Raw genomic sequence first — 15,862 nt, forward strand, 5'->3', positions numbered from 1 at the left:
AAATTGTATTCCGTTTAGAGGTGCTACATATTTATTACATGCTAATGTTGGTCTTATAAGAGTGTGTATCATGTCCACTTGAATGACAAGCGTCCTGAGAGCAAAAGTTCCAAATTAAACTTAAACAACAACCTCCGAAGTGTCTGATCCTGTCTGTCAATTCATTGGAGCCCTTCTTGCTGCATGCCATGACATGTCTATGTGGAATGGAGCGAAGTAAAGCTCAGACCAAGCTGCTGACACAGCTGAGAAGACAGAGAACAGCAATTCCATGGGGTCCGATTTCAGGTCGTCTCTTTCACTCGCTTTCCATTTCGCTGTGAAGCACAAAGTGATGTAATCAGAAATCTACCAAGGCTGATTGATAGCTAAACTCTTGAGTTGTCTTATCTTGCATTGCCTTCTATAGTTGGTCTCACTCCGAGCCAAGGCATTTTGTGTCAGTGGAACAAGGTTGTCGCTGGGAAGAATACTGTCAATGTTTCTTCAAAAGGAACATTCCCATGGCCCGTTTCATAAATAGCAGTTGTGGTCTCTGGAAGAATTCATTGCCTTAACTGGGATGCAATGCTGTAGTCTGGCTTGAATGTCATACTTGGACTCGCACAAAACAAGCACAGAGTTCATTACTGGGTCCATAATGGTAAAACTTATTCTAATATTGTTTTAAAGTGTCCTGGCAACCTATACCAGTATTTTAAAGCAAATATATTATGAACATACATGACATACATATAATTGCTTAACAAAACATTATACATGGTTCATTTGCTTCACAAGTTAAGACAGTTGTTAAAATACATGTTTAAAGATTTTTTTTTTAAATGCAGCATATTTATCGGCATGCACTAAATATTCCTACTGCGGTAACTACTTTAATTTTTGTGGGTAGGCTTTGTCAGGGTACTAGAGATCAACTACAATGTGTGGTCTTAGTTTTTTAGCTATTCCAGTCACTCAAAAAAAAGGATGCTGCGATCATATTTGTGAGTTTCTGGGATAGAAAATACAGAACTAATAAAAGAAGAAAGTGATATGTTTTTCATTTTTTATTGAAAACGTGACAAAACTAACTGAGAGCATTGCAAATTTGGGCGTGTCAGGGTAAAATGACAATGTAGACCTCTAGTTGATGTGTGGAAAGCATTTCAAATCTCCTATTTATTTTTGGTATTGATATAGGACACTGATATTGCATAGCACAGGATGAAACTGTACCATATTTGACATAGTACCTTTTGAAAAAGACTTCCAATCAAATTCAGATCTAATTCCTATTTTAAATGTCAATGTGCATATAATCATTGTGGTGCAGATTTTGCAGGGCAATCGGTGAAGAAGCAGTGGAAAAAGTAAATAGCACTAATAGCAGCCATTATGGTGCCACAGTTGTATTTTATTTTCTCGCATTAATAGGGTGACTAGATTCTGGCATACTATCCAAATATTAACATTGTTTCAAACCTGTGAAGAAATTATTCATTGCCTTCAGCCACTGCAGCACAATAAATCAGAACTAACCAAATTACTCAAACATTAATTGTTTGAACAGCATTCAACATTTGGGAAATTAAGTCATTAACAATCCAGGTTAATAGTACATGTACACAATTATATAATAATACAATCAGCACATGCTATATATATATGTATATGTAAATGTATGTATGTATAGGATGTATATATGAAACCAGTATAGCAGACAGAAATGCCTATTCGTTTGGTTACTCATAAAAATGGGGAGAAGGAATTTAGGATGCATAAGGACACTGCTTATTCAGCAGAAGTAATTGGGATGCAAGGGCTTGCTGTACATGAGCTGCAGGCTAGTAGGATCACCTTAGGATCAGGGCCCAGTAAAAAGGAATAGCAGGTGTCTGCGTAAATGACAGGGTCTGCATAGAGTTTTTGATAATCAGCCGGGTCTGGGGTAAACTGATGGAAAAAATAAAGATTGAAGAAGCAGGGGAGACGTCGCTTCTTCCAGGTTCATAGTAGCTCGGAAAAGGGATGGGTGTTGCGTGATTCGCAATGCAATGATCACGGGCACGAACAGCAAGTGCCATCTGCTGTATAAGCGATCAAAAAGGGTCATATCGTGCCTGTAAAAATAGCACCTGCTCCCACACCCTTGTCTATGCATTGGGTATACGGTGTTATGTGTACGGAGTAAATGCATTATAAATGTCATTTTACGTGTTGCTGTGGTTACAGGACTTCAAAAAAATATTTTTTTTGGATCTCACTAGGTTCAAATTCTTTATGAGAATTCCACAATAGAGCACATGTTTTAGTGCGGGAGCATGAAAGCCTGCTTCGCCATTTAATAATGCAAAGGTTTCTTGCAATGTCGGCCCGACTAAGGCGTAGAGAAGTCATTTGAGGTGGCTTTATTATGGCCACCCAAATCATACATGCTAGTTTTTTGTCCTCTGTGGTATACACACTATGAGCAGGCATCAATGAATCTACACCCAGGGTTTTAAAGGCAATTTTAGCAAAATGAAATAGAATATTAAGATTAAATTAAACCCCCATTTATTTCATGTGTTTGAATGTTTGAGCTAGTCAAGTCTGCATTGCAGTGGGGAAATCAGATTGTGAACAGCTTATGTTTGGCCTACCGTGCTTTGTAAGAGTTTGCTCAGAGTGTAAGTGGAGATTGTGTAGTAATGTGGCATTGAAGAATGGGACCAGAGATTTCATTATCAGTCAATAGCTTTCAGCCTTTTCTCTATTGCATAAGTTTCACTGTGATAACTGTCATACAATTCTTCTTCCTTCTCTGGCAAGTACTGAATGGCTGCCTTATCTTTCAGAATACATTCAGAAAATTAAGTGAGTGTTTTGGGGATGCCTATTATCTAACTACAGGAAAGTTGTAAGTGATTTTTGGATAAATGTGTTTAGTGTTTTTGTTCTGAGATATTCATTTTTATCATATTGAACCTTTCCTGTGTGACCTTCTAAACTCCACCTTGTTCGTTTCAGCATTTACTGTAATGACAACATAATCGAATACCAAATGACTTGCATGCTGGTAAATTCGAACCTATATCCATTTTACTGTAAATATGTCCTTGTCTCATGACCTCAACCAGGTATCTGTTAAATAGGATTATTACAACAATTGTCATTTTCAGTAAGGCAGTATTATATCCAACATAGGATGCAGGATGTCATAAATGACTTTGAGATATCAGCTGCATTATCTGTGATGTAGCCGCCCAGAAAAACGTATTAGCACATAGATGGATGAAGCCATTGTGAAGCTAAATGACAGAGTGCTTCAAATCGCCGGAAGGTCATAATGAAATGGGAATTATGTCACTGAAATTATTCCTCACCAATGCTGTATTACATTCAAGCAAACCATCACATGCTTAAGATTCAATTCCCTGAGGTAGAGAATCTGTTAAAATGCTTCATTTTCACTTCAGCTGAAATTAAGCCAAAGCTGTCAGTCAATGGGTCTTACCGTTTCCACACTGAGAATGAATGCAGATTGCGGTATAGTTCTCTCACAAAAACAGCTCTGACTTTTTATAATAACCACTCCCAAAATTGTTCTGTATTTCCCAGTCCTAGTAAATACTGTTTTTGCATTCTACCAAAGCAAGTAGACTTAAAAATACTGATATCAAAGCTTTATTGAAATTCTGTCCAGCCCTAGTAATGATAAATCAATTACATGGACTTCTTTATCATGTGAAAATGGTATAAGCAGAAATGTTTTGTTTCCCCTTTGGCTCTATTCCTAGTCCCTTTAGATAATTCTCTATGAATGTTCTTTTCTGAGAAATTCAGAGCTAAATGCTCTGTTGTTCACACATTTTTACCACCAATTTTACACCATTTATAACCTGTCCAGAGGTCCAGTGAAATGCAGCGTGAGGTGAAGCGCAGTGCAGATGGCTAGGGAGAGATGATGAAACCAGCATATCTGGATTCAGTGAGAGTGAGACAACGAGAGGAGGGGGAATGCAAGGGGCAACCCCCTGATTCAAGACGAGGAATTCCTTTACTGCAGCAACTTCCCTCCTCCCGACCTGTCTACTGCTTCCCTTCAACACCCCCACCCCACTCCCCACACACATGGAAGAGGGAAAACACGTTTGAGACGTGGGTGAGGTAGTGAGGTGGGCTGGTGTGCGTGTCTGCTGCAGGGCACAGTATATGCAGCAGCACATGGTTTGAAACACACGACCACACTCACGACTCTCACCATTCTACTTGAGCCATCATCTATCTCTATCACTCCCCTGCTGCTGCTCCATTTATCCTCCCATTCTGTATCATTCTACTTCCCTCCCTTTCATATCATCCGTTTGTCCCCCCCCCCTATTTGTGCCCAGCGTCTCCCTTTCTGCAACTCCTTTAGTGGGATGACATTGATTCCAAGGTTGTTTTGCTATTGACTGCAGCTTCGCTCTTAAATATTTCACCCAGCATCTCAGTGGCTGTATGCCAAGGGAGTGAGAGAGAGATGCGATGGGAGGAGTTTGAGTGTGTGTTGGGAGTAGGATGTGGCGGTGTTGGCAGGTTTGCCTAGCTCAGACGTACTGCAACTGCTTCTTTCAAACAGGCTGCTGAACAGACGGATGGACAAACTTAGGCCACCTGCAAACACACTTGAAATTCTCACCACAGATGGTCACATGCCCACGTCAGAGTCATGTTGGTGTTTGTGAATGATGCCACCCCACTGCAATTTTTCCCTGCTGCTTAAAATTAGTAAATGAGCTCGACTGCGTGTGCAGCAATTCAAGAGGATCACAAATGTTTCTCAATGTTTGGCCTCCCATGATACCATGAGACTGCAATCAGTGCAATACACACATTTCTTTGTGTGCTTAATGAGGGTGGCCTTTTTGCATTCTTCAAAAAATCACACCAGTATTGTCACATGCAAAATGAAAAGGGTTCATTACAAACAACTGGGATTTATGATTTATTGTAGTGTGATATCTGATTATTGTAGTGGGTTGTCTGATTATTTTAGAGTGGCTTTTCATTATTCATTCATTTTTTCGTTAATTTTCCAAACCGCTTGTCCTCACGGGGTTTGCGAGGGTGCTGTAACTATGGGCACCAGGCGTGGTTCACCCTTAATGTGTGGCCAGCCAATCTCAGGGCGATTTTACATTAAAGAAACGTATGTACTTGAGTGGATGTAATATAAATTAAGTGGATGTTTTGGAAGAAAAGAATATTCTGGTCACTCCAACAATGTGGTAAGTGTGAATGATTGTTTTTATGTGTGTGGCGGTTGACTAGCAATCAGTTAAGGCTGTGCTCTGTCTTTCACCTGAAGTGAGATGGACTCCAGCTCCCTCGCGACACTGAAGTAATGGCAGAAAATAATTTGATGGATAGAGTTTAGCTGGGACTTACCTGTCTTTGTTCATCTAATCATGTCACCACTGCCAGGGATTGTATCGTTGGCAGTTTGTTTTGTTTCAAATACCTGACTAAAAGCCCTGTCACTCTGGATTTAACCAATGTGAGTAGACCACAATTGCCCATCAGGTAGTGTGATAGTCTCTCTCTGCTTTGTTTTTAAACGGCATCTAGTCCAACTGTAGTGACTTTGACAAGAAATCTAACCTGCAAATTCATAGGGTTTTGCACTACTCTAAACCCCAACATGCTTACTAAATATAGTATACTATAATATCATGATGTTAAAGTTGTGCAAACTATATCTGCATACATTCTCATACTATTATATACGTTGCATGTTCTTCACAGTTTGAAAAATTGCTAAATGGAGCCGATTTTGTGCTGAGTTCAGGTTGTCGTGCTACGACTGTGTCATATTTTATGCATACTGATGAGGAAAATGTCAAGGCAAAAGATAGCTGCAGTCAACCTTGTTTTTTTCAAGCTTTTTAATGATATCAAATGAACAGAAGATGACAACACACGATTCGTAACAAATTAAAATGGGAATTATGAATAAAACATGGAACAAAGTATCCAATTAAATGAGAACTGAAAGACAGGAAATCATCATTATTATAAAGTCCAATTGTAAACCTGCCTGGGCTTCTCCTCCCCCAACATGGGCGGACTAGAAAGAAAAAGCTTTTTCTCTGGGGGACCGCCCCGAGTGACCAACAGGCCAGCGTTTATAGTGTTCTGGCAAACATACGTGGTGGAAAAATACAAAGTATAAACAATAAATTGCTATGTCCTATTTTGTCTTTTATCAGTCTTCAAATGTTTACAGAAAGGAGAATAGACACAAGCCTGAAGACAGTAACAGAACAGCGATAAATTAATACATATGGTTATATGTAATTGAATGGAAAAGGAATAAACCAAATTCAATGAACAAATACTTATGTGTAATTGTATGGGAATACATTTGACTAGAAAAATGAAGTACGTTTGCCTATCTTGTATGCTACATTTTCACTACCTCACTGTAAATGTGTAAGGCGATGGAACAGGGAATCTATTGCCTTAGAAGGCTTGATCATGGTTCCGCAGAATATGTCGTGAGCTGTGTGATTTGAAACGTGCCGTGCATATGCACACTCCTACTTTTGCAGCATGAGAAAAAAGGGTTTCCCCAAGCTGTGCTCAACTGCACCCCCTCCTCCCTCAAGTTTCTGGCACAACTGAAAAACGTAACTAGGCTGCCTTTTGCACACTGCAGTTTCTCTTGATGTTCTTGTTATCGGTTCATCTATGTTGTTGATGGTTATGCTGTGGCTGGCAATGACTTTCAAATAGGAACAAGCTTGAAAAAAGAAGTCCAATAATAATCTATTTAAATTCGGAAGCATTAACATGATTTAATTAATTAGATTTTTTTTTTATACATAAGCCATTTATAACTAACAATGCGGCTTTTTAGGGGAAAAAAGCCAAAAACTATGATTGAACATTTCAGACAGTTCTCAAATCCTCCACAGCAAATTAGTTTATCGATGTTATTATTACTGGTGAAATAACTGAGTCATTTTTTCCTCTGTGTTTGTCCAGATTTGGAGAAGCTCCCCTTCATGGCATGGGCAGAGAATGTTGTGCACCACGGCGTCATCAGAGGGTAGGTTTCACCTCCTTATAATTTCCATTTGAGTCTTGAACATATGAACATAAACCGAGTGATGAAGCAAAAAGCATTATTTTACTTGAGAAAACCCCTCAGTTTGCCTTTGATACTCAAGAACAAAATGGTGCATGGCTTTAGATTAAATAACTTTATTCATCCCGTATTGGGGAAATTCCATTGTCATAGTAGCAAGAGGGTGAGAATGCAGACACAGCAAAATACATTTTAGACATAAATAGATAGGTAATAATTAAGTTAATAAATAAATAAATATATAAATGCATTAATTAATAAATATATAATTAAATGAGCATGTTTCTGAAGTCTGCATAAACTAATGTCTCAAATAGCAGCTGCCTCTCATTTAAGAAACTCTCTTAGGATAGCTTCTGCTCTTCTTTGATAAAAGCAAGAGTGATTGTCAGGGGGGATGGGAGGAATGAAAACTTGGGGGTGAAAAGTTGCTGATCTTATCTTAAACTCAGATGTAATAGCTATGGGATTATGAGATGAGAGATACCCTCAGCGATGATGACCGCAGAGGGGAAATTAAAAGCAGCAGGCAGAGGTGGAGAGAAACTCTGCGGTGGGCGGGTGATTTAATGTGTACGCTCCCTTTTGTATTTGGTGACGATCCAGACTATAGCTGGGCCTGGCCAGTGCCGCCTGTGCCAGCTGATGTGCTGATTCACTGCAGTAGTCTTGAGAAGGAGGGAGAGGTTAGCTGTGGTGGCACTGCAGCTTGGATTTCGTCCATTGTAGATTTACTTGCCTGTCATTAAGAAGCACTCATGAGTTAAGTGGATCGTGCAGGTTCCAGTAGAGCTGGATTACACACTGTTATGTTATCTCTATCCAACTTTAAGATGGGGTTTAATGATCTTAATGATGTGCTCACTTCTTCATTTCCTGGTGGAAATGTGTTTTTGGAGAAAGTGTGTATTAGTTTTCACATTTGTCAGTCTAACCACGCAGCCGTAATTTAAGAGGCCTCTAAGCTTTTTAATGGGAATACAAAATATCAATAGTTGGCATCAGGGGAATTGACGTTACTGCCCGAAGAAGGAAAGGTCAGCAATATTACAATGTATTGATTGCAGGCTTGGCAGTGTAAAGAGGGCTTATTTTTGATGAAACTATACATGTACACTATTTGATGCTTATTTTTTCCTTACTTTTTTTATACATTATTTTATTGATCATGTGTATACTGCACTCTTTCTGATGCAGTGTTTATTTATGGGGAGTAACTCCAAAAGGGCACCTCCAACTTTGCCTTTTTCCATCCTAAAAGTATTCCTTCTTGTCTCTAATGCAGCTTTAGTTGTTAGGATACAACACATCTGTTGAAGATATTTGGATATCATTAGGAAAATGTTATTAATTCCAGTGACAGATACTGTCTCAAAACACTTACTAACTTTATCACAAGATTAACGTACCCAACAGAAGTAATATCACTGTGAACAGAACAGAAGCACAGGCACAATGGTCACAATGAAGCAGTCAATAGATGAACTTCCACAACTCTTACGTCTATTGGCCCACTAAAAGATTAAGAAAGAGCTTTTTGTAGATGTCTTAGTTGGGAAGGTGTGTTGTGTGTTTTGGGTTCGATTTTGTATATCATTTTTACTTGGATTCTGGTACTTTTCTGTCATTCTATCTGTCTGATAGGTGATTTGGTTTATGGTGGTATGGTGACATCGGGTACATTGGTTCTTTATTTATCGTCGCTGTCATATGTCAATTCAAGCTGAGTGACAGTCGGCCATTGGAGGCTGTAAATGCAATTTCCTTTTAAGTCAGGCTTGGAGTGTGCAGTGAACAGTAAGTGCTTTCGAAAATGAATGGATGGAAAATGGATGTCTGCTCATTTTACTTCAGTGATGGCAGGGATGGTCAAAATGGCCTTCATATTTGACTGTGCTTTTTGGTAACACAAACTTATTAAACAATCTTCAGGTCCATAGCACTATCCCTAAGGCTTATATTTCTAGCGGATCAAAGTGTCCAATTTTGAATTCTTATAATTTTAAATTGTCTGTTATAAAGCTTGGATGTCACGGTTCCATCACTCGATGTCTCCAGCCAAATTCTTGCATTGTGAACGGCATGATTTCAAATTTTGTTAACATTTCTCTTTTTTTACCCCCCAGACGTGACAGTGGTCTACCAGAATGGGCTGCCAGTCATCTCGGTCAATTTGCCATCCAGGCGAGAACGTTGTCAGTTCACTCTCAAGCCTCTAAGTGATTGTGTGGGAGTTTTCCTGCAACAGCTGCAAGCAGAGGACAGAGGCATCGATCGGGTGGCCATATACTCTACGGGTATTCTCTCCCTTTCTTTTGTACACACACGCATCTACTGTACACTGGCAATGCATCCAACCCTTACATCTGCAAGCCCTTTCATGATCTTAAGTGTATTTTGATGATGTTATGAGTCCTAGCTACTGAGATTTGCAACAGAGTTTTATCAGCAAATGTTAACCGCTTCAATGCTTTACTATGGAAGAACAATGAGGCACACAATACTCTCTTAGCATAGAAAGATTTCTGCTTTCCCTCTTGTGATAATAGGAGTGAGCCGATGGTCAAGAGAGCTGGAGGGTGTGTGGAGTACTTTACTAGGAACTCTTTTGTTGCTCCACTTTACTTTCTCACCATGTGTCTCTTTTTTCCACGCTCAGATGGAGCAAGGGTCGCTTCCTCTACAGGAATAGACATCTTGTTACTGGATGATTTCAAACTCGTCATCAATGAGACGACCCACCTTGTGCGACCACCAAGGAGAGGTAAGGATAGCCATGGTCGTTTCCTGTAGGGCAAGCAAGAAATCATTTTCATGATTTATTTGCCTTCCCCTCAGTGTTGCTCCCCCATGAGGAGACAGAAAGGTTGAACGATGTCAAATTCTTGGTGCAGCAGCTTTACACCACCTTACGCATTGAGGAACACCAACTCAGTAAAGAGCGCGAGCTCATTGGACGACTGGAGGACCTGAACTCTGAACTCCGCCCACTTGAGAAGGTCCTTTTAACTGTTATTGAATAATCGCTTTTTTTTCATCTGCTGGTCCAAAAATGTGTTAAAATCAACTGTAAAAGCATCTTTAAGAAAAACAAAAATAATACCTAATCTACAATTGATATACACATAACATAAAAAAAAAAACACTTTCACATTTTAAATGAATAATAAAAAAAACATCATTATCCCTGGACAGGCCAATTATTAATCATAAAATCGATTCTTTTCTTTGGTATTGGCCCAATCTTTAATCGATGTAACATCAGAATTGGATCTGAAATTTCTCTAGTCTAAAAAAACGTCATACTGCACATGTAACAAGATTATTAGAACTGATCTAAACTGTATGTAATGTATGTGGATAGCTCCATATTGCCCAAGGGATTTATGTATTCATGAGTTTCTGTTTAAAACACGGTGCATGACTTCCTACCACAATTTATCTTACTAGGTGAAGCAGGAGCTGAGTAGGAAGGCAGAGAGACGTACCACCTGGGTGCTGTGGGGCGGCATGGCATACATGGCCACCCAATTTGGTATCCTGGCTAGACTGACCTGGTGGGAGTACTCTTGGGATATCATGGAGCCTGTCACTTATTTCATCACCTACGGCACAGCCATGGCTATGTATGCCTATTTTGTGCTCACACGCCAGGTAAGAAAATTGACACTCTTGCCAATTCACTCAGACGGGGAATAAATCAAAGGGAAAATCCTGGTTTTGAAATTGAGATCAGATTGTTCCTCATCCAGGGGACAAAGGGGATCATGAAAGCTTTGATGAGAATGAAAATGATATGCCTCATCGCTGACCCTTGCCATTACCAGTTCTCACCCCAATTGCATTTCTACTTTGGAATGTCTCCTTGCATTATTGGATGAGTGAATATCATTTGTAAGACTGACTTGAATCAATGTAATTTTAGGTTTTAGCTTCCCCTTGAGAACTTTTTACACAACCACTGCAGATGAGGTTACTCAATTGTTTGACTTCACCATTAACTTGCATCAGGACAATAACATATAAACGGATCTCCACATTAAGATTAATTCTCGTGTCAGAAAAGCATTCAAAACAATAATGTAATTTTAGTTTTTTTTATTCTGTCATAGTCCTGAAACAAAAACTCACTATATCCTTGTGATTACCTGCTATATTGTGGTAGTTGCTGTTGCCCCTGAACCTAAATGTTAGATTATATTGTTCTTAGACATACAGTAATACTTTGACATACGAGCAATTTGAGATAAGAGTAAAATTTTGAGTCGCAACTCCCTTGTGTAATGTGGAGGCGGGGCAAATACAGGCTAAGGTATAAAAAGAAAGGTATAAAAATGTAAAACAAAATTAGAATTAAGTTTAGTGTAAGGTTAGATTACATTTATTTTTGTGTCTGCATCGTAATCCAAGTTCATTTAAATTTGTTTATGTCATGTTACGAGCACGTTGCCATGCAAAAAATTACATTTTGTCAGTAAAATGCAATTTCACAATAGAAGTTCATCTTTTCAACATAATTTGTTCTTTGTAACATCCCACCCCAATTATACAATTTTTGGCCATATGTTAGCCTGACACTATGACAGTGTTGCCCTTGACTCAGCATTCATATGGCACATCTACCCAAGCTATTTCAATAACCCTAATCTGATCTATCTGGCAGAACGTCAAAGACAATGTCTGGTAAATGACTGCTTACAAAATGCGGTATCTCTTTTTCACCTGCAGGAGTACGTGTACGACGACGCCAGGGACCGACAGTATCTTCTCTTCCTCCACAAGGGGGTGAAAAGGACACGCTTTGACATTGAAAAGTATAACAAGCTCAAAGAGGATATATCTGAGGTACAATTGGTTGTCAAAATGCTTTTGTGTTAATACATTCAATACATGCAATAGAGTTAAAGTCTACGAAATCAAAATGAAAAGATACATAATTTCAAAGCTTGTTCCACCATATTAAGTACCACACAAGTAAAAAAAATAACTGCACTTATGTGGGTGCCCAAGTATCCGTACCCTCTTATAACCGCGGACGTGTATAGAATTATGCAATCACATTCGAGTTTGTATTAAATGGGAGTCAGCACTCATCTGCCACCTTTTAAAGTGTTTCATTGGAACTGCAAATAAAGTTCAGATATTTTAGCAGACACTACATGGCATACTTTCCATCTTTCCTACATACACATAGCCCAAATCTACTGTAGGATGATAAGAGCCATACATTTTGGCATTGCATCAATGTTTTTGTCGTAGTAAGAAAAAACAAAGCTCAAAGTAGGCGGTGGGTAAAACGCTGCATTAGAGAAGGGTTCAAGGCCAAAACAAAGCAAGTCACTCAATACCTACACAAGTTGGAGGATACAAAACAAGAAATGTGACAAATAAATCAGAATAATAAAGAATAACACAGAAAAAGGCTGAAAAAAAATGTTGAGCAAAGCGATACCTTGGGATTGTCAGCTTTTAAACACAGCTGGCCAGCTGAGATGCAGGTGTGACACAGTAAACTCCGCCCACTCCCGCGCACCTGGGTTCTGTATTGGAAAACACCAACAGCAGAATGTGACATAAATATGTCCGTGTACACTTTTAATATCCGTTGTAGATGCCCTTTTTTGTTGTCTCAATTCTTACCTGTCCTCCAGGTGGAGTTGGATCTGAAACGTCTTAGAGACCCGCTACAGCTTCAGCTCCCAGTTCAACAGCTCAACGCTGGTAAAGATTGATGGGAAAAGTAACACCCCCCCCCCCCCCCCCCCTCTTCTGCCGGCATACCCTTTTCTATCCCGACCTGACCCCTGCACCACCCTCCCCTGCCTTATGTAAAACCTTTTCCTCCTCAACATCTCTCCTGCATCCTCCTTTTCAAATTGGGAGTGTTTGCCCTTTTCTTTTCCCTTTTTACCTCCCTAACTGAAGCTACTGTTTGGTATTGCAACTGAAAATCAAAGAAGGGACGATGGTGAGCTGGAAAAAAAAAACCTCGCAGTGATGGCGAAGTTAAACTTGCTACTTGGCTATTTGTTTTTAGCCTCTGAACGGACACAGAGCCTGCAGTGAACCTGAAGGGGAAACAGGAAATACCACAAGCTGACTTTCCAACACAGGAGAAACTGTTGTTCTATTTTATTTGTGTGTCTGTGTGTGTTTGTGTGTGATATCAAGGCAGAACCAACACAGACACACAGACACACAAATTGGCATGGGGGCAAGTTCTGAGAAGCGACGCAATCCTTCACACATGAAACAAGTTTACAAGCAAGGCTCAAAGAGACCCTCTCGTTCTCTGGCTGAACTCTTCTGCCTCTCCAGACTCTGGCCACGCCTCCGCCAGGTTGACGGACAGTCATCCTTCTTCAACGTGACCTTTGACGGAAGTCCGTTTAGAAGCCGGTTTCCTGTCCCCGCAGCGACCCGGCCTACGCAAGTATGAGAATACTACCGACAACAACATCACTGTGTGTTCTTTTATTCCAAAAAAAAAATATTTTGGCACTTTTTATTTTGAAAGCCATAGTATATTTGTTATGAAATGAATTTAAAATGAATCTATATGTATGTATACAATCAAATAAACCCAATGACCAGATGCTCGTTGTTTCCCAGTGGGGAGAGGAGCTCGTCTTAAAATGTGACCCACGCCATTAAGGATTCTATCACGTTGTCTCCTAGATACAAAAAAAAAAAACATATACATATTTTCTTTAACATTTCACTCTGATAAATCCAGTTTGACTGTTATTCAACTGCAATCGTCCGTTCTTGAGAACTTAAAATAGCATCGCATCCTCCCTGTTTGGATTGAAGTGAATTTCAAGTCATGAGGTGAAATACATTTCAAATGTCTCCATGTGAGCTTTCTCTCCCCACTGTTGTTGTCCCACGTCCCTGCTCCCTCCATGACAAGGCAGGGTAGACTGCATGCGGTGGTATGCCCTCAGTAGAACTTTGTGAATGTGTAGGCGTGCCCTAGTCATTTTCTACTCCAATGCAATCTTTTCTTTGCCTCATATATCTAGTAGTTTGTGGGGGACTCTGTCAGCCCTTGATTGGTTGTATTTGTGTTTGTAGAAGCCATATTCTCTGGACAAATACGCAAGTTTCATTTGTTTTTTGAGTGAGGATTTAGTGGTGGCCCTCTCTCTGACACTTTATGTCTCAAAATGTAAAATAAAAGCTGTATTGGGACCGCACTGTAAAGGAAAAAATATATATAAACATTTTGGGATTTGGATTATTCATTTTTAATCCTTAAATTATTACATTTTTGCCAACTTTTGACAATAATAGATGGGCAATGATCATGTTTCAGCGCCATTGACAGTTCTAGACATCCAATGCGTTAAGTGGAAAATACTACAGACAGTTGAATTAAGTGGCAATACCTTACCCTGCATTTTCTCATTGGTTTTGGTTTCTATGTGGACCCAATACTCCTTTGCTCGGAAAGGTCTAAACTCATTGGTTTCCCGCCGAGGAGATTCAGCCGCGACCTTGTCATCTCATCACATAGTACGCGAACGCATGTGTTCATATGAGCTGACAGTTGACCTCATCCTATGACCAGATCCTGGTCTTTAACTGCAGATTTCCAATTGAATTGCATGTGTTTAGATCTGATTAAAAGTAACCTATGCAGATAGGATTTGGTCTGATCTGTTGATCATGTGATGTGCGTTGCTCTATGGGATAAGGTGCCTTTTGGGATGGTTAAGGAGTTTTACGCTGTTGATAGGAAAGCAATTGGGGAAAACATCAATTAGGAAAGACTATTGGATTGGAATATTTGACATTAGCCTTGATGTGAACCCTTTGCCACCATTGCTGCCTGTCAATAGTGATAAATTCCATTGCACCCTCATTCCATACATATCCGTGTTGAAGGTGATCATTTATTGATTATTATTAATTTTTTTTTTTTATCTCACCGTCCAGCATTTGTTTACCCCGGGCTACAATGTCTTTTAAAAATCTAAATACATCAAATATAAAGACCTTTATATACAGAGGGTGTTGCATGAATGTATGTTTACATGGGCAATTATGTAAAAGCAAACAAAAAAAAGTTTATGCAAAAGACCAAGTAGGCAAAAGATAATTTAAGAACGTCGTTTGTAGAGATTCCATGCAGGGAACCGACCGGCCTGCGTGTTTAGAAATAGTTCTGCCGAATTTGTTCCTCACCCATCACACCTTAGCCACATCCATTTTTCTTTACTGTGTGTTGCATTCCCACCCAGAATGGAAAGAAAAAGTCCATCGTCAGTGCACCAGTAAAGAGGGTCTTTGGCTGCTGACCTCACTTCCTAACGTCCTGCTTCTGATACTAAAAAAAAATATCAGGTGCCACAAGGTGGCTTTTTTCTTTTTTTTTTTTCTTCTGGCGTGCACTTATGTTTTAAAGGGTGAAGCATATACGAGTAAAATGATCTTGTACTTCATTCTGACCTCCAATTATTATTATTTTTTTTTGTATTTCTTTCTCGACGTTATGGTTCTGATGACATGATGCTGTAATATTGGCCAAAAAAAAAAGAATGTGTAAAATCCTGTATCATTTATGAAATATGTATAAAAGAGAAATGTAATACAATTATCAATAAAATCCTTATCCAGGTTTTGGAGCTAGGGGTCCGTTGCCTCATTTGTTTATATTTTTTTCTGCCGCACTATCTTGAATTAATGCAATGACATTTGTTGGGATAGGCTCCAGCACCCCTAGAACCCATGTGAGGATAAGAAGTTCAACAATCCATCTCT

General features: G+C 39.4%; 1 protein-coding gene across 3 annotated transcripts in view; it reads left to right on the forward strand.

Annotated features, from left to right (window-relative positions):
* mcu (mitochondrial calcium uniporter) overlaps positions 1-15,726 on the forward strand; it is a 36,109-nt gene extending 20,383 nt beyond the window's left edge. For 2 of the 3 annotated variants that reach the window (XM_077730122.1, XM_077730123.1), the window contains exons 3-10: positions 6,994-7,057; positions 9,223-9,393; positions 9,756-9,860; positions 9,935-10,095; positions 10,547-10,750; positions 11,825-11,941; positions 12,748-12,817; positions 13,134-15,726. In XM_077730122.1, the coding sequence (XP_077586248.1) occupies positions 6,994-7,057; positions 9,223-9,393; positions 9,756-9,860; positions 9,935-10,095; positions 10,547-10,750; positions 11,825-11,941; positions 12,748-12,817; positions 13,134-13,162 (921 nt within the window). In that variant the 3' untranslated portion in view covers positions 13,163-15,726. Of the gene's footprint in view, positions 1-6,993; positions 7,058-9,222; positions 9,394-9,755; positions 9,861-9,934; positions 10,096-10,546; positions 10,751-11,824; positions 11,942-12,747 lie in introns of all 3 variants that reach the window. The other variant, XM_077730124.1, reaches the window with a different exon arrangement.
* The last annotated feature ends 136 nt before the right edge of the window (positions 15,727-15,862 follow it).

This window comes from Stigmatopora nigra, chromosome 12, assembly GCF_051989575.1.
Source record: "Stigmatopora nigra isolate UIUO_SnigA chromosome 12, RoL_Snig_1.1, whole genome shotgun sequence".
Taxonomy (NCBI): Eukaryota; Metazoa; Chordata; class Actinopteri; order Syngnathiformes; family Syngnathidae; genus Stigmatopora; species Stigmatopora nigra.